This window comes from Schistocerca serialis, chromosome 8, assembly GCF_023864345.2.
Source record: "Schistocerca serialis cubense isolate TAMUIC-IGC-003099 chromosome 8, iqSchSeri2.2, whole genome shotgun sequence".
Classification (NCBI taxonomy): Eukaryota; Metazoa; Arthropoda; class Insecta; order Orthoptera; family Acrididae; genus Schistocerca; species Schistocerca serialis.
Window position 1 is genome coordinate 93,391,080 of NC_064645.1, and position 19,888 is coordinate 93,410,967.

Here is a 19,888-nt window from a genome sequence, read left to right on the forward strand (position 1 = left end):
CTGTGTTATTCTAAAGTGTAGCACAGCTTTCAATGAAAGTTACATGACCTGTGACAATGATGCATGACGTCAGGAAGGAGAAGAAGTTTTATATATGGACCACGGCAATTCAGCCCGGAAGTTTTAATGAATAAATGATGCATAACTTACTTTATGAAGTCCTCTTGTACCAGCTTATTTGTGAGTTACTGTTTGAATAACACATGAACATCACTGTGTGTAATTGACTTAGTGCAGAAATGCACTGATTACAGTTAAATCAATTTCAGGACATGTTAGAGTAGCTGATACATTCAGACACAGAGGCAGGTGCATTTTTCTAAGTTATCTGTGTGTACTGATCCCACAAAAATTCCCACATATGTCATTATGAACAGACACTGGATTGGAGATGGATGAATATAGAAATCAGGCATGACCTATTCAAAGGAACCATACCTTGCATCTACTTAGGGAAGTATGAAAACTTTAAGCTGTATGACTAGATGCGAATTTGAACTGCCAAGTACCTGAATGTAACTTCCACTGTGTTACGGTGTGTGTCAGCTCACTTGGTGGAAGATACAGATATGGCTGGAAGAGTATCAGATGTTCAGTTACCCACACACCAATACCTTGTCCAGGCAGTGCCTCAATTTGGCGGCCCGGTAGCTGGACTTGAGGAAGGAGGTGGTCGACAGACAGAGGGCTGGTAACTTGGCGACGTGGTGCTCCAATGTGGTGGTCTGGAAGACAAGGTTGGGAAAGGGGTGTGAAGTGGCAGACCGATGAAGGGCTTGGTACATACCTTGGAGAGGCAGTGCCCTAGTTCGGCAGCCTCGTAGCCCGGGTTGAGGCAGACAAGTGCAAGCCCAGCACGTGCAGCTGCCAGTGCCGTGATGTACCATTCGAGACAGTTGCCACCCCACAAGCCCAGCCGGTCGCCGCGGGACAGCCCCACCGACATCAGACCCGCTGCCAGTCGGTCCACCTGCAACAACACACACCTGCTGTACCCTTGTCTGGAGAACAACAAAGGAGGCTTATGAGAGGGCAAGCTATCATGTATCTGTTACAAATAACAGTGACTGAGATGTAGCAGTTTTCACAATAACACTTTTACAGTATCTGGCTATGAATTCACTCACAATTAGAAGTCACAAATATCAAGTAGCAACTAAATATGGCATTTAAGAGTCAACACCATGTACCAACTGTTGGTAAAAGTTCATGTTTATTTTTAAGAACCTTCTGTCACTCAATCAAATCTGGCTGCAATTTTGGTCACAAATAGAAGTAGCAAATGGTAATTAAAAGTAGCATTTAAGCAGTATAACATTAAATTCCATCTGTTGACTGATGTTTGTACTTCATTCTAAGAATTTTGTGTCTCACGCTATGGGTGTATAACAACATACCAATGATAGAAGAAATGAATCAAGAAATTAATTTGCTCTGGGAAAATTTTATGCTTGGTGTTACACCTTGCAGAAGCATTGAAGTATTATTCAGTTGAGAGTTGGTGAAACCAATGAATGTCAATGCCCAATAAAGATTACAGTAACAGACTGACCTAAGATGTAGCCTAATGGTTTATGTTCACACTATATTTAAAGACACTTAAGGGGAGATGGAAGGCAATTTTTTTTTTTTTTATCTATTCTGCCAGTGCTATTTCTTTCTTTGAATATGTACACCTTTCAAAAGAACCATCATTGTTAGAACAGTTAAGTTTTCACTGAATGTATATAACACATGTGCCAGCATTTACAAGTAAAATGAAGAAAATACCTCTTAAGGATTTCAAGGAATTTTTTTAAAAAATCTTTCACTAATAAAATTACACTTCTGTTATACATTTTTGTGATCATAAAACAGTTTCTGTGGGATTAATGGTTAATTTAATTGTAATAACTTATTGCAATTTTAAATTAGCAATTTCTGCTTTGTGGATTCTCTCTCTCCCTATTTGTACCTAGGATTTTTCGGTACCTATTTCCACTAGATTTAACACTCAATGCTTCCAAAAAATCCAGTTTCCTTGTTAAACTAGCATTCAAGCATAAAATTGCACCATAAACACCAAATTTAAGGGTTGTAATCTGAAAAAGTACTGTTTTTGATGACTGCCCAAATGACAGAACTTACATGTTCATTTAAATTTTATTTTTTCCTATGAAGACATTTCTTCAACAAAATATCTTTACAAAGAACTCTGAATATAGGTTTAATTTCATTCATTACTGCAACAGGTAAAGAATGTTTGTGGTCATATGTTGCACATCTCCTGTACTTGCACCAAGTGTCAGGATCATTTGGGCAAAGAAAATGTTGAGGATGTCCATTTGTGGAAAGCTTACAGATAAAGATTGCCTGTACAGCTTTCTTCACATTTTTTAAATTCCCAATATTCCTTCTTATGGCTAAGCCATAACAATTCTTTAATCTATCTATTTCAACATTTGTCAGGTGACCTTATCTTTGATTACCAATTTTTACTTTTCTTTTAATAATCTTCTCAACCTTGGCCCCATTCTCTTCTGGACATGCCCAATGCATTGCAACTTTGACACTAGGACCGTAGAGTCCTTCTGTACATATCCAGTCATAAGCCTTGCTGTTGTCATCCCCTAACTACTGTGTGCATGCAACACCTCTATTTGCCACAAAATGATTAACAATTCTGAGGAGTCCCGCTACTTTCATTCCACTACTTGGACCAGCATAATTCTTCCAACAGTTGTGTTCATCCTCTTTCTCAGTTTTACTGCCACAAGTCATAAAGTCCTTACTTAGAATCTACAACAATTACCTTGTCAGTATCAAATGATGCAGCCATGACAACACTAGCTAGGATTAGTAGAACTGGGATGAAGCGTAGCCACATTTGTGCCAGCTGCTGTCAAAACATGCACAAATATTAATACCTTCACTTTCATGACATTCCTTGAGTGCTCCTTCAGCTGCTTCCTTCATTGAGATGCTACAGACTTCAGTAACAGCGGTTCCAATAATTTCATTATATGTCATAAATTTTGCTGGTCGATTTGGAATGACAAGCATTGCACGGAAGAGTTTGCCTGCCTCCATCCATTTACCAATGATCTGATCCTATAAACTAGTCTCATCTTTTTCCATACAGATTTTATTACTTGCCATTTATGATGACATTGTTGCAGCAACTGCAAAACACTTTGCCAAATTCAGTGTCAGCTTTGACATAATGCCTTGGTGAAGTCACTGATTCTCTCCCAAAGATATGTCTCCACCGCATATTCTGCACACAGTATTTTTGGAAATAAAATCACGGAACATGCTGGAGTTCACAATAATATTTGCAAATGAGTGTTCATCTTCACAAGCTGACTGCGGAAGAACACCTTTAGGATACTGCTGTTTCTTTCTTGTTGTACTGAGTTTCTTTACAGTTGACATTCTAGGTTTCCTTCACTGAGCTCAATACTGACATTGAGAGAGTACTACTTGAAAGAAAGCCATGACATATGAAGTCACAGTCACCAAGTTAAACCAGGGCAAGGCGTCAAATTATTCTGCTACATAGAAAAAATACAATTACCATTTATGTACACTATATGATGCTGTATGTGTTCAATTATAGTTCACTATTAGCTATTGTGTTGTACCTTCTACCCCTTCCCTCCAAGAACTAAATCTGCTGACAAAATTACGCTTCTCAAAAATCTTACCTCAGCGCAAAATATTTTTTTGCTTTCACTTTTCACATTTTATTTTCTGAATGACCAAACTATAGAGTGATACAAAGTCATCAAAACACTGACATTAAAATTTTCTTATTATAGTTACTTCATCAGATATTTCACACAATAACACATGTGATACAAAGTGCGTTTCTCTCTACATGTAACAAGAAAAGTTCTGTACACATCAGTAGGCTACAAAACTGTTAAACCATTGTTTTGTTGCTAATTTCAGCTACAAACAGGTGAAAAATCTTTAATGTTAATATGTATCACTTAACATGTTGTCATGTTGCCAATTTAGAGGTAAGAATTTTAGGAAAGGAAAGAGGTGCTCAAATTAGTAACATGTGAACATCAAATTTTTATTTTTATTTATTATTTTGCTTCACTCAATATGTATTCACATGTTATACATTGGCAAATGTCATTAGCTTCCCCAACCTCTGCCTCATGCCATGATAGATACCATGTGCAGCAACTATTGTTTTTTTGTGTGCGCCTTTAATCTAATCCGGAGGTACACAGCAGCAATATGTCGTATTAACTGTGATTCATGAATGTCTTCACAGTCAGTAGCAGAGACAAGATTACGCACTTTGCCAAATAGATTGATTTGTCCACAAAAGAAATGACAAACAGAATTAATAAGCTTGTCATAAAAATGGTTTGATTTCAAGGTAAATGTCACTAGAGCAGAACAAAAGCAATTTTTCTGTGTGCTTCCCTATTTTAAACACTGCTGCAGATAGGCGAAGCAAACCACCCCTGTTAATCATAGTAAAGGCAGCTCGACTTGCCACAGGGGTCTTGCAGTAAGTGTGATCATTTGGGCACATGTAGGGTAAAGTAATAAGTTCTTCACTCTCAGCACATGTTAATATTTGTATAATCTTTTTCTCAGCACGTCATGATGTATAATAAATAATATTCTCCTAGTATTCACTGAGTAGTGCTGAATCAAGAGCCTCAAACTAACTACTATCATCAATATCATCAGTGAACTTATCATTTTGCTTCTTATGGCTCATGAATTCACGAACACTGAAAGAGCTCACTTTCTCAGTGTCATCTACATTATTCTTGTCACTTGCAGTAACATTGTTCTGGAGCAACATTGTTCTCAAAGCGCACTGGAACTGTAACATGATGGGATTATTGTTTCAACTTAACCTAGATCTGATGCATAGAAAAAAGAGTTTATAGATGATCTTCTGAGACTTTGTATGTTAAAAAATATTTTAAAGGTTCAGATGACCCATGTAGGTCAACTGAACTATGGGATACAAATTTTACGTATGTCGGTCTTTTCACCTTCACTAATACTAGTATCAGCTGAAGAATAGGATGCTACTAGTAATGGAGATGAGAAAAGAAACACATGTTAAATTGGTATCCCATACTTCAGCTGACCTACATACACCAACTGAAGAACAGATATAGTGCTAGCGAAGGCAAAAAAGTCGACATGCATTAAATTTGTATCCCATACTTCAGCTTATCTACATACTTCAACTTAAGAATGGGGTATCAGTGCTAGCAAAGGTGAACATGTCAACATGCATTAAATTTTAATGCTAATGAAAACAAAGATGTTGACGTACATTACACTGGGATCCCGTACCTCAGCTGAATTACGTGAAGGTGAAAAAAGGTGGCATACATAAATTTGTGTACCATACTTCAGCTGACCTATACAGTTCAACATTTATATCCCATACTTCAACTGACCCATACTGGTCAACTGAAGTATGGGATACAAATGTATTTTTTCGCTTTCGGTACTAAAAGTATCGACTGACAATTATCAAAGTATTACTAGCGACAGCAAAGAAACCGACAACAGTAAAATTTCTGTCCCAGTCTTCAGTTGAGCTATACAGGTAAAATGAAGAATAGGATACTGGTACTAGCGAAGGCAAAAAATTGTGATATATGTAACATTTGTATCCTGTTCTTCAGTTCACCTACATAACATTCACATATTCATATATTCACACCTATATAACATTCGCAGTTCAACTGAGGTAAAGGATGTCAATGTTATTTGTGTCACTTTTTTCGTCTTTGGTAGCACTAGTATCCAGTTAGGCCTATAAACACTGAAGCGCCAAAGAAACTGGTATAGGCATGCATATCAAATACAGAGACGCGTAAACAGGCAAAATATGGCACTGGGGTCTGCAACGCCTACACAAGGCAACAAGTATCTGGTGCAGTTGTAAGATCATTTACTGCTGCTACAATGGCAGGTTATCAAGATTTAAGTGAGTATGAACGTGGTGTCATAGTAGGCACTCGAGCAATGGGACACAGCATCTCCAAGGTAGCAACAAAGTAGGGATTTTCCCATACCATCATTTCACGAGTGTACCTTGAATATCAGGAATCCGGTAAAACATCAAATCTCCGACATTGCAGCAGCCAGAAAGAGATCCTGCAAGAACAGGACCAACTACAACTGAAGAGAATCGTTCAGCGTGACAGAAGTGCAACCCTTCCGCAAATTGCTGCAGATTTCAATGCTGAACCATCAACAAGTGTTGGTGTGCAAACCATTTAACGAAACATCATCGATATAAGTTTTTGGATCCAAAGGCCCACTTGTGTACCCTTGATGACTGCACGACACAAAGCTTTATGACTCAATCCAGCCCGTCAACACCAACTTTGGACTGTTGATGACTGGAAACATGTTGCCCGATCGGACGAATCTTGTTTCAAGTTGTATCAAGCAGATTGATGTGTATGGTTATTGGAGAAAACCTCATGAGTCCATGGACCCTGCATGTTAGCAGGAGACTTTTCAACCTGATGGAGGATCTGTAATGGTGTGGGACCTGTGTAGTTGGAGTAATATGGAACCCCTGATACGTCTAGATACGACTCTGACAAGTGACACATACAGAAGCATCCTGTCTGATCACATGCATCCATTCATGTCCATTGTGCACTCCAACAGACTTGGACAATTCCAGCAGGATAATGCGACACCCCACACGTCCAGAATTGCCAGAGAGTGGCACCAGGACCACTTTTCTGAGTTTAAACACTTCCGCTTGCCACCATACTCCCCACACATGAACATTATTAAGCGTATCTGGGATGCCTTGCAATGTGTTGTTCAAACGAGATCACGACCCTCTCGTACTCTTCCTGATTTATGGACAGCTCTGCAGGATTCATGGTGTCAATTCCCTCCAGCACTACTTCAGAGATTAGTCAAGTCCATGCCACGTTGTGTTGTGGCACTTCTGCGTGCTCAAGGGGGGCCCTACAGAAAATTAGGCAGGTGTAACACTTTCTTTGGCTCTTCAGTGTAGGCCAACTGAAGTACGGGATACGGATTTATCGTACGTCTGTCTTTTCGCCTATTATAGTACTAGTATGGACTGGAAAATATCATAATATTAGTGCTAGCGAAGGTGAAAAAAAGCAACTTCTGTAAAATTTGTATTCCGTACTGCAGTTGACAAACCGAAACACAACACAGAACAGTGCAATACGACAAAGAAATACATGAGAAACGACAAATCCAATACAACATAAAAATAAGACACTAAACTTACGATACACAAACTCCTCCAGAAAAAAACAATGCTTGAGCGGTGGCGGATACAGAAAAACATCAAGGACGGGGCGCTAAAGATATCTTGAGCTACCTAAACTTCTACTGTAATAAAAAATTAATACTTCACAATCAACTGATCACTCTCACTCTGACTAATCTTCACACTTGCACTTGCTACAACTAAGGCTTTTTACTTATTCATTCTTCAGGCTTAATATTTTTGCTTACGAATGAAATCTAGCTTCCTATTCGGGAAAAGGTTCAAATGGCTCTGAGCACTATGGGACTTAACATCTGAGGTCATCAGTCCCCTAGAACTTAGAACTACTTAACCCTAACTAACCTAAGGACATCACACACACCCATGCCCGAAGCAGGATTAGAGCCTGCAACCGTAGCTGTCGCACGGTTCCGGACTGAAGCGCTTAGTACCGCCACAGTCTAACATAAGACTGTGGTACCGCTCTTCCACAGCGGCCGGCTTATTCGGGGAATAGTCCGTGTTCATAACGCTACGTATGGAAGGTTCTCTGTGCAAGAAAACAGTAGAATACTCGCGACTTTTCTCGAACAAATCCCAGACAGAGTAGCGTATCGAAATCACTAGAATGGCCGCGACTTTTCTCGTGGGTACGTCTTAGCTATCTATGTGCAGACCGAAACGTGTAAAATACGATATCGCGGACGCGCGTGCTACATAGGAAAGTACAACCCCAAAAACTCCAATATCTTAACTATCCCGGCCAAACTCACCCTAGTCCTTAATTATCATTTACCCCCACCCCAAATTGAAATTCCGCAAACAAATTTTGGAGGGTACCGATATACTGCACAAAATATTAAAACGTGCGACGAAAAATCAGACGCAAAACAATGTATAATGAAAACAGTAAAGAACTCTGAAAATGCGAGTGGAATTAGCTCTCACAATGGTAATTTATAATAAACTGAAATAATAATGGTAACAGACTCCATAAGATAACTGTATAGTATCTCTATGCTAATAGATTATTCTTTTACTCGCTGACGAAAGAAACTAAAAGACCAGCGTTATAACTCACTCTCTTGGTCCTAGTATTGAAGCTAACACAAGCTACAGCAGCCATTACGCATTGTAAGTTGTAAATTTTAAATAATATATGATAATTTATGCTGATTGTATACTCTTTTTCTTTGTATGTCTAGTGACCTTCATGCAGAAATAAGAATATTATTTGTAAGATTTTCAGCACGTTCGATAAACAAACAATCGACCATTCTTGACACACATCTTGCGTAGGAAAAATTTTATTGTAAATTTCATTGCGTTCCGTCATCAACGGACGCACTAAAAGACTTGCATCATAATTATAAAGGAAAAGAAAGTGAATATACTATTTTATGTTGTATGAAAGTAAAAAGTAAGAACATTCCATTAAGTTCGCTTCTCGGCAAGACGGTGATTATTACGTTATGAAAAATGGGAAATACTTTCTTTCAGTACAAGGTTTCTTTTAATTAAATTTCACTACAGCAAATATTTCCTGCAGCAATATTTTAATGTGATAACACGACATACAATCCCTGAGATCGTTTTTTTTTATTCTTTTGTCAGTATGACCGCTCCACGTAGACATCAGTTTTAACAAATGCTTAAAGCGCCTCACGCAATACTATATTAACAAGTCGGCGAGTCGCGCGCTGTTGAAAGATCAGAGATTTTTTTTTTTTTTTTACGGAAGTATTGATTCAGGTCCCACATATTTTCATGATTCTTTCTTGTGTCCGCTCCGCCTAATAAGTGCTCTATTCACGGTCTTGCCGGGCGTAAATATCAGTACAGTTAGGCGGTAAGATCTTACACTCTTTTCGTGACATTCATTGAGTACACCGTAAGTATGCTTAAGACGGTGTACGGACCTGAGCGGTAGCAGCACAATGTGCCCAACACGTTTTAGGAAGCACTTAAACGGAAAATATGTATTGGGTACACTACGCTTCCAAGAATATTCATATAAATTGCTCTGTTAGTGTCGAAATTGTCATTTTCCTCTCCCTACAACAGATTTTATGGGCGACCAATAACCCTCTATACTATGATACAATGTTCAGTAGTTGCAAGATGCTGAAAACCCCTAGAATGCCTACATGAGGGAAACCCATCTGAAATAACTACAGAACCCTCAGCCAAATGAGCTTCAGTTAATTTCACCAACACTTTCGATTAGGAACTACTTTAAAAACTACATCATCACACTCTGGGCCTGAAATTATTGCCCCTCCCCCAACCCATAGTCCCCCCGCAGGTTCCGCTCTTTTGTACTTGGTTTTGCAAAAAGCAGGCTCATCGATTTCAACGATAACACCGCCCCACCCCCTTCCCTCAAAGGCCCTATATACTTTATACAGAGTGTTTCAGAAGTGGTGGTCAATATTCAGGAATGATCATTCGAAACAAAAAAGTCAAGTAAACATGGGGTCTAAAACGCATACCTAAAGAGCTTCTTGATCTCCGATACTGTGAAAAAAATCTTTTCTACTGGAAGCTCTTTGCTTTCCATATTTTGGGAAGTGGTAGTGTGGACCAAAAAAAAGAAAAAATGCCCAGTAAACATGTGCTCCAAAATGCATATCTTGAAAGTTATGAGCACTTGTTCATTAAAAGAGTTGTGTTTCGAAATAGCGAAGATGAACAAGTGCTCAAAGCTCTCAAGTTACGCGTTTTAGGGCACATGTTTACTAGACTTTTTTTCTTGTTTTAGTCCATACTGCCACTTCCCAAAACATGGAAAGCAAAGAGCTTGCAATAGAAGAGATATGCTTCACAGTATCGAAGATCAAGAATTGCTCATAGCTCTTAAGGTACCGGTATGCGTTTTAGAACTCATGTTTACTCGACTTTTCTCTTTCGAATGACTATTCCTGTCACATCCTTGCATATTTACCTTCAATTCAGAAACATCCTGTACATTCCCCTGATACTTCCCTACAAAAAGAGCACCAGTGTAGTACGGTACTCTCACTCATACGACATAAATGCACACAACCACACAGGATACTTTGAACACCAACAGTATGTAATTTTTATTATATGTCTCCAGACCAGCTTAGATTTCTCAAACCATGTTCCTCGTCGAATTGAACGCCATACTCGATCTTTGGAACACTTTAGATGAATAAACCACTAGCACGACGAGCTGACACACTTATCAGGCGAATATGTTTGCCGCACTCACACCATCGAACATAATCAACAGTAAGACCACATAATTGCAAAAACCGAATGGTTGACATCATACCTACGCCAAACGCCTGCTTTAAGACTTCCACATTCATGGGAATAGATAAATCAATACCTACAAACGAAAATCAAAAAGTAAAATTTATCCAGAATGAAAAACCATAATTCCAAGTGACCTCAAACTCATTTAGAATGGAAATAAGTTGCAAATGAACTGGAACGAACAAACTTTAGAAATTAATACAAGTAACAAAAATCTTACACAATGTCTAGCTCTGTCCTATAAAAACACATTCATTTATTTCAATTTACAGTGATGACGCTTAGCCACAATGATAACCGATTTATTATCTATGACTCGAAAATAAAGACTTTGATATCGATGAGTAAACTATGGCGTCATTTGTCAAAGCTAACGGCTTGTATCCCATTCTTCAGTCGATCCAACTTCTCAAACATTATTTCCTTTGCCATATATTAAAGCACATGTAACTTACAGGTGGAATTGAATACCACTTCATGTTTCAACGATTACTGCATCCGTATGCAACACAACTCTTGATCATGTTTATTAAAAAAAGAAACAGAATCACCTTAAAGTCACAAGCAGAAAAGCGAGACGAAGTACTATCCTCCTGTCACGGTTTTCTAGGCAAAGACGCCTTTGAGTAGCCTCTCCAGTTTAATATTGAGTCACTGGGTTCCTTTTACCCACTCACCTCATTTATCTTCACACATTTATTTCCTCTGAATTTTAGTTTAGGAGAAAATTTCTTTATTTGTACCATTTTTATAAAAACGTACGAAACCAGAGAAAATAGAAATTAGCACTTCCCTTACAACAATGATCGCTAAGTACAAAAAAAAAGTTCAAATGTGTGTGAAATCGTATGAGACTTAACTGCTAAGGTCATCAGTCCCTAAGCTTACACACTACTTAACCTAAACTATCCTCAGGACAAACACACACACCCATGCCCGAGGGAGGACTCGAACCTCCGCCGGAACCAGCTGGACAGACCATGACTGCAGCGCCTTAGACCACTCTAAGTACAAACAATAGCAGTATATCCATTGTGGATGACGAACTGCGACTGTGATTTAAATTGGCGTTTATCTGGTAATAAAAATGCAACCAGTCGCTCTTTTACGATTTATTCAACTACGAACATGTTTTCGAACCACTGCAGGCTCATCTTCAGATGGAGGTGTTACAGAACCATTATTTTGTGGACCAAGTTTAGCTAGATGCAGTGCTGGTGCTGAGTGCACTGCCTTGCTTCTTATAACACGCATTATTAAGCTATGTACACAAATAAACACAGTACGTAGCTTCACTTGGTTTTACACTGGCCAGTGTAAAACAATAGCGCTCGAAAACAATAACAAATACGATCGGAACGAAGGGTATCAATAGTAGATACAGGGAAGGAGACCTTGATATGATACAATACAAGCAGCAAATAGCCTACAACGAATATCAAAATCGGTGCAGTTTTCTTTGGATGGCACAAAAAATGAGGAGTAGTAGTTAAAATAGCGGGATTTTCAAATATTGAAAAAATCTAACATCGATTTTTTAAGCCTGTTTGCCTTCTGTCTCCCGTTAATGGACTTTTTATCATAAAAAAATGAAACTACAAGATAAATTCAGAAGACGTATTATTGGACAACGCTCCAACGAGTGTTTTAATGAGTATTACATACATGCATCACACATAAACAGCCAAAAATGCAAGAGAGGATCCATTACGTAACTTTTATTAAATGTTTAACATAGCGTATTCACAAGATGGATATTTTTTTCAGCACTACAATACACATAGAAACTTCTGTTTCTGTCTTCATGTACTGCACTTAAACTATTCCCAGTGTCAACTTTTACCTGGGAAATTTGTACACTCCCCCTCCTCCCTTTTCATTTGCATATCATCGACCATAAAATACATTATCAAGTCTTCATCAACATCTACATGACAGAAAATTTGGGATATAGAAGAGTGTAATCTAGGAAGAACGGAATTTTTAATATTCATTTACAGTGTATTTCACATTTAATTATCATTCCTTCCAAATCGAGTGACTTCAGACGAGAATTTCTGTTACATTCGCACAGTTCAATGGGCCAGATATACCAGTAGCAGATATATTAGCGAGTGGCTGTTGGTTGTTACTTGTGAGTATTTTAAGTGTACAACATCTTCGGTGATAAATTATTACGGTACAGAAATCGTATTTTAACGTTGGTGGAGTGTGGAGGGAAACGGGTTACGTATTCATTAAAATGTGATTCCAAACTGTGGCAAATTCCAACTAAAAATCGCATTTACCAAAAAATAACATTCACGCATTTGGGAAAGTCACAGTTTCGCTTAGCGGAGAGGTGAGAGACGAGGCCTACGATAAAGACAGGCCACGACGTTTACGTCACAACACGTGACACTGCATGTCTTAAGAGTGCCAGTCCTCCAGGAAACTAGTAGGATAACTACTTTAGACGAGTTTAATAATTCTTGGCTGCGAGTTAAAATGCGTGCAAGCTCTCGACAGCAGCCGACGAAGTTAAGAACTTTAGTGGGCACCATTTCCATTACGCACTGATTTCCCGGGGCCCGTACACGGAACCGAGCGTTCGCAAAGTGTGGCAGACATGCTGACTAATGTGACGTCACAAGTTTCTTGCGAGACTCGTATTTTTCATGTGCCCCGGGCAAGGGGTATGCACATATACCATGGGTGCATGCACATTGGACATAGTGAAGTTCTTGAGGCAAACATCAGACGTGTCGTTATTAGCGTAGTGAGTTAATACTGGTAGTTCACACTGTAGCACCGGCGTCACCTTATATGCCTAGAAGGTGTTGTGACTTAAATGTGGCAGCATTACACAAGCTTAAACAAACGAGAGTTTGTCAGCTGAGGAAAAGGGGGGGGGGGGAGAAGGAGAGGTTATAATTTCCGCCTTCCCCTCTCAGGGCTAGAAGCCTACACCCATGTTTTATGATTCTGCAAAAGCAGAACTGACAAATGGTGACGGTAGCCGCTGATCCTTTTTGGAGTCACAGGAATAGACCCGAAATAGCCTTTTCCCTCATTTTGAAATAAGAAAAGAAAGCAGTGAGCAATGTTCAACACAAAGCAAAGTGGAATAAACCAGAAATTAGGTAACGCCTATGGCAATTTACTTGCTGACGTTTGACAGAGTTGTAAACGACGGAGTACATGCCCCCTTCTAGTGGTATCTTACGCAACTACAGTTTAAAATAACCCCATCCCCTCCCACCAAGAAGTATTATGGTAAAGCGCATGCACAAATATATCAATAGAATCGAGGGATAGGGGAAAATGCATATAGCTTCCAGAGTTCAGACAAACTAATGCCATGCAAAGGAAAGGAGGGATATGACTAGAGAGCGGAGCAGGTGTGGAGGGGAAAAAGAGAATTGAGAGATAAGAAATTAATGTAGAAGCACTGTGTATGGTGAATGGTGAATGGAATAGACTGGAAAGAGAGGGGGAAGTGAAGGAGGGCTGAGATGAGAATGAAGATGGGAGGACAAAAGTGAGAGAGAGTGGGGAGGGGGGAAGAGGGAGACAGAATGTGTAGGATGGCTAAATAGGAATTTGGTATATGACGAAAGGCTGGTAGAAGGAAGAAAACTAAGGAGAAATGGGAAGCAGTTGGGCAACAGGAGGCGAGAAAGATGTTTGGAAGTAAGAAGGAAGTTTGGTGAAGGTGCAAGGCTCAGCAGATAGCGTAAAGTTTAGTGGTGTGTGTGTGTGTGTGTGTGTGTGTGTGTGTGTGTGTGTGTGTGAGGGCTGGAGAATGTGAGGTGATTGATGGAGTTTGTTAGCATTTGTGGGGCATGTGCATGTTGTTGGAATGTGTGAGCAGTAGTGGAAAGTGAAAGGATGATTAATGGACTGCATTCGGTTTTATGGAGTGGGTGGAAGATTGTTGAGAGTATGAGAGTTGGTGAGCTGAGTGACGGTTGGCGATATGTTTGAGAGATGGTAGAAAGTGCGAAAGTGAAAGCTTGAGAATGGAAAAGATCAGGTATGTGGACTGTATACACTGAAAGCGAGCAAGTGTGCAAGTTAATGTGTCCAGTGTACGAAAACAAATCGTACAGAGAAAAAAAAACCTTCATCGAAATAGTTACTGGAATACCCCTGGACATTAAAATTTAATATTGCCATGATAGCTGGCCACTTTGTCGCATGTCTCTCGTCCTTATGTTGTAAGTCACTTGTCATCTTACAGACTAGCCGACTCTCTCCAGTGGAACGGTACATCTTTGCAAACAGGAAAGGGCACGTCTCTCTTGAGGCAATGCCAGAGCTTTGGCCCGTGCCGGCCAAGCATTGCATTAGGCATGTATTTTTCGGGTGGACGCCTCATGCAGATTTAAGCACAAAGCACCATCATCCCACGTCCTGTGCAGCACATCGAGTGGTGATTCAGACTCTTGTCGTACGTGTTTGATGTGGGTGCATTAGACCACTGACTCGCGGCATAGTGATAAGACTGCAGCATGTTGTGAGTTTTCGAACTGCAGTAACATGATAGAAAATCACTAGAGTATCGGGGTTACATAAAATTGCGTCCTTTCTTGCACAGAATTTTGTAGCCGGATTTGCTGTGGAAAAGTTACACCTTTGTTCTCGCTTTTGATGTCATCAGAACACATGGTGATTGGTATCCGTCTGAGTTAACCATCTGTAAATTCTGGTGATTTATAAACAGATTCACTCACTCGCAAGGTTATTTTTCAGAAGAACGAAGATTTATTTTTACCTACTTTTGTGCAGTAATTTTCGCAGCAGGTGTTAATCGTTCTGATTCGATGTTGGTCTTTATGTATACCGATTGACATTGTATACCTGATTTATACGTGGATTATGTTGCATATATCATATATTTGGGCTTCGTGAATTCATTTTCTTGCACCTTTTCATTTATTCACAAATTCCATCATGTGTACCTTCCACATATGTATGAATATTTCATATTTGCTTCATACGAAACATGTTTCATTGATTCATATTGCAATGTTCTCAGGGGTTGCTCTATATATTTAGCAGTGCTTCCATTTATCTTCGGTAAGAACTTTTCAGCAATTAGGATAAGTCATTGCAAATGCGACATTGTGCGTTACTCTGCTACAGAGACGTCGTCATAGTAAATGATGTTTTAGAACATAAAAACTCTCTATTTTCAGGTTATTAGGTAGTGTCGGTGTGGTGTCACCGCCAGGCACCACACTTGCACGTCGGATCCGCGTGTCGCCACAATCAGTGATTGCAGACCTAGCGCCGCCACACGGCAGGTCTAGAGAGACTTCCTAGCACTCGCCCCAGTTGTACAACCGACTTTGCTAGCGATGGTTCACTGACAAAATACGTTCTCATTTGCCGGGACGATAGTTAGCATAGCCTTCAGCTACGTCATTTGCTACGACCTAGCAAGGCGCCATTATCAGTTGCTATTGATATTGTAAATAATGTACCGTCAAGGGCGACGTTCACCATTAATGGATTAAAGTTAAGTATTCCACCAGCTACGTCCGTTTTTCTAAAGTCTAATTTCCCTGTCCTGTTCCAGACCTCACGCCAGCCTGCGTGAGCTAAAACGCGAGCCTTTCGGCTTCCTCTTGTAATCCGGTGTTGGCTCTCCTGCCAACCCACAACAGTAGGTATAGGTAACAGATGACAGACATATTTGTGCTGCACAAATTGAGCCTGTAAAGCCCAATTTTAATACATTTTGACCAATATAGTATGATGAAACTTCCTGGTAGATTAAAACTGCGTGCTGCACTGAGACTTGAACTCGGGACCTTTGCCTTTCACAGCCACTTGCTCTACCTACTGAGATACTTAGGACGCATTCTCACAGATTTACTTCCGCCAATACCTCGTCCCCCTACGTTCGAAACTTCACAGAAGATTTCCAGCGACACTTGCAAGACTAGCACTCCAAGAAGAAAGGATGTTGCGGAAACATGGCTTAGCCACAAGCTGGGGCATTTTCCAGAATAAGACTTTCGTTCTGCAGCATAGTGTGCACCGATATGGAAATTTCTGGCAGATTAAAACTGTGTGCCAGACTGAGACTCGAACTAAGGACCTTTGCCTTTAATTTCTTCATCATTATTTTTCTGATTAGGCTTGGGTAAAGTCACGTTTTTTTTTAACTGTTGCAGACGACAGCCAGCTCTCTGAGCAAACATGGTGATCTACCATGTTGGCTAACCTTCACACAAGCACTCCTGCGAAACCAGAAAGACTTGCACTCCTGGAAGAAAGGATATTGCTGAGATGTGTCTCAGTAACTGTTTGGGGGATGTTCCCAGAATGAGATTTTCGCTATGCAGGGGGTCGTGAGTCATGCTTGGATAGCTCAGTCGGTAGAGTACTTAACTGCAAAAGGCAAATACCCAAGTTCTGTTCTCTGTCCAGCATACATTTTTAATCTATCAGGAAGTTTCATATCAGCGCACACTTGGCTGCAGAGTGAACATCTCATTCTGGGAATATAGTATGATGTTTGCAGTCAGTGTTCTAGTTGAAAACAGCTGTGTTGCTTCTGAGTAATCCCCTCTCCCTCCTCCCCCCGCCCCCCTTCTTGTCGTGCTTTGCGTAAACTTTGCCACCTCCGTAACTTAAAATCTGAAGTTAGATTGCGTTGTGAATGCGTAATTTTGAACTACTGGAAGTACATTTCGAATCGGTGCTGTTCTGGTGCAAATTTCGGATGGAAAAGAGAAGGTTATAGCCTAGGCTTCTAGGACACTTCCAAAAGCCGAGAGAAACTACTCGATTACAGAAAGAGAATGTCTTGCTGTGATCTGGGCCATGTGCAGATTTCGACAGTATATGGAAGGTCATTCACAGTTGTTACAAACCATCATTCACTTCGTTGGTAGACAGGTCTTAAGGATCCAACAGGACGACTCGCCAGGTGGGCACTACGTCTTCAAGAGTATGACACTACCATAGTGTACAAAAGTGGAAGAAAACGCCAAGATGCCGACTGTCTCTCAAGAAACCCTGTGCAAGAGCATCAAGACTTTGATGAAGATAGTGACCGTCTCCCTGCACTCCAGGATCTCTCTGCTGAGTAGAAGATATCTCAAATTATGCTTGCCTTAAATCGGTCAGAGGATGTGGAAGGACAATTTAAAGTAGTTAATGGATTACTTTGCAAGAAAAACTTTGATCCGTTTGGAAAGAGGTGGCTACCAGTGATTCCTAAACACATGCGCTTAGATGTTCTACAGAAATTCCATGACACACCTGAGGCCGGACATCTAGGATTTATTAAGACATACGATAGAATCCGCAAGAGATTTTTCTGGCCAGGTTTATTGAGGAGTGTCCGTCACTATGTGTCGCACTGTCGAGAGTGCCAGAGGAGAAGGCAGTTCCTCAGAAACCACTTGGCCGACTCATACCAATTCCACCAGCCGAAACGCCTTTCCAGCGTGTTGGGACTGACCTCCTCGGACGATTTCCACCGTCTGCTAGTGGCAATAGATGGGTTATTGTTTGCTCTGATTATCTGACACGCTATGCCAGTACAAAAGCCGTGAAAACAGCCGAAGAATCCGAGGTAGCCAAATTCATCGTGGAAGACATTCTATTAAAACATGGTGCCCCAAGGTCGTTCATTTCGGATGGAGGGAAAGTTTCTCAATCGAATCTTGTGACAGAGATAAGCTGTCGGTGCAACTACTCATCACATGACGACTGCCTACCATCAGCAAACTGATGGGCTTACTGAACGCCTTAATAAGACCTTGGTCGACATGCTATCAATGTTCGTCAATACTGAGCAGAGCAACTGGGTGCTACCTTTCGTAACGTTCGCCTACAACACCGCCAAAGAAGACACCACAGGATTTACGCCAGTTTTCCTGGTGCATGGACGTGAGGCAACTACGACGATGGACACTGTGTTTCCGTTACATCCTGATGACGTGGACGACGACTACATCGGCCAGGTGTTAACCAGAGCTGAGGAAGCTCGGCAGTTAGCACGACTCCGCACGCTGCAGGCTCAAGAAAACGATCGCCGAAGGTATGACGCGAGCCACCTCCCTGTTGTCTACCGGCCTGGTAACCTCGTCTGGATCTTCACTCCTGTTCGGAAGGTTGGTCTCTCTGAGTAGCTCCTCAGGCGCTGCTTTGGACCTAATAAAGTTGAAGACAGTTGTCTGATGTTACTCATGAAGTTGAAGATTTCGACCCCGACACAAGAGGACGAAAGATCAGAGATACGGTCCACGTCCTTCGAATGAAGCTCTATAAGGATCCTGCAACCTAGGGTAAATTCGAAGCTCCAGCGACAGGCAACAAGCGGAAAGGTGACGAAGAGCGCAGCGGCAAAAGAAGTTCTAAGAAGATAACCGCCAAGGCGAGAATCGGTCTTCAGGAGTCTGAGTATGCAGGATCGATGACTCGTTCCCGGACTAGGATGACATAACACCGAGACGCTGTTCTCTTAAGGAGGGAGCAATGTCGCAGAAGAAGCTGCGTAGCACCGTGGTTTAGTGGTTATGATACTAAACTGTTGCATGGAGGATCGTGAGTTCAAAACTCACCTGACTGTACAGTTGTAATTTCTGTATTCGGTTCTAGTACATTATAGAAGTATCCACAAATGTCAAGTATCATTGTACTGGAATGTTCTCTAGCTGTATATACACTGTATGTGTTTTGGCCGGAGGCAGTTCGCTCCGCGCTCTTGTATGTGCAAGTGCTGAATAAACTTCGTTAAGTGAAGTTAGCGTTCGTCATTCATTTAATGACACCTTCTTCTACGTGACAATATGATTGTTTGTTCAATGATATTAGTTGAAAATTGTCATATTTTAATCCTTTCAGGTTATCAATTACCCTGCGATTTCTTGCGACTGGTGAATATTACAAGAGCTTGTCGTTTGCGCATCGTATTTCAGCTTCGAGTTTGTCTAAACTGATAACAGATGTGTGCTGTGAAATCCGTAACTCTTTGAGGGATAAGTATTTGAAAGTACTTTTTTCCTGTATTACTGAATCAAAACCAAAAATGTGAGAACTTCACTTCTGCTTTCTTACACACTCCAACAACTGAAGGGGAATGGCTTTGAATAGCAGCAGCTTTTGATACAGGGTGTTTCAAAAATGACCGGTATATTTGAAACGGCAATAAAAACTAAACGAGCAGCGATAGAAATACACCGTTTGTTGCAATATGCTTGGGACAACAGTACATTTTCAGGCGGACAAACTTTCGAAATTACAGTAGTTACAATTTTCAACAACAGATGGCGCTGCAAGTGATGTGAAAGATATAGAAGACAACGCAGTCTGTGGGTGCGCCATTCTGTACGTCGTCTTTCTGCTGTAAGCGTG

At 40.6% G+C, this 19,888-nt stretch overlaps 1 protein-coding gene across 1 annotated transcript in view; it reads right to left on the minus strand.

The window, feature by feature from the left end:
* Positions 1-19,888, minus strand: part of LOC126416646 (medium-chain acyl-CoA ligase ACSF2, mitochondrial) — a 224,938-nt gene that overhangs the window by 88,493 nt on the left and 116,557 nt on the right. The window contains exon 3 of the mRNA XM_050084441.1: positions 788-970. Coding sequence (XP_049940398.1) covers positions 788-970 — 183 coding nt within the window. The remainder of the gene's footprint in view (positions 1-787; positions 971-19,888) is intronic.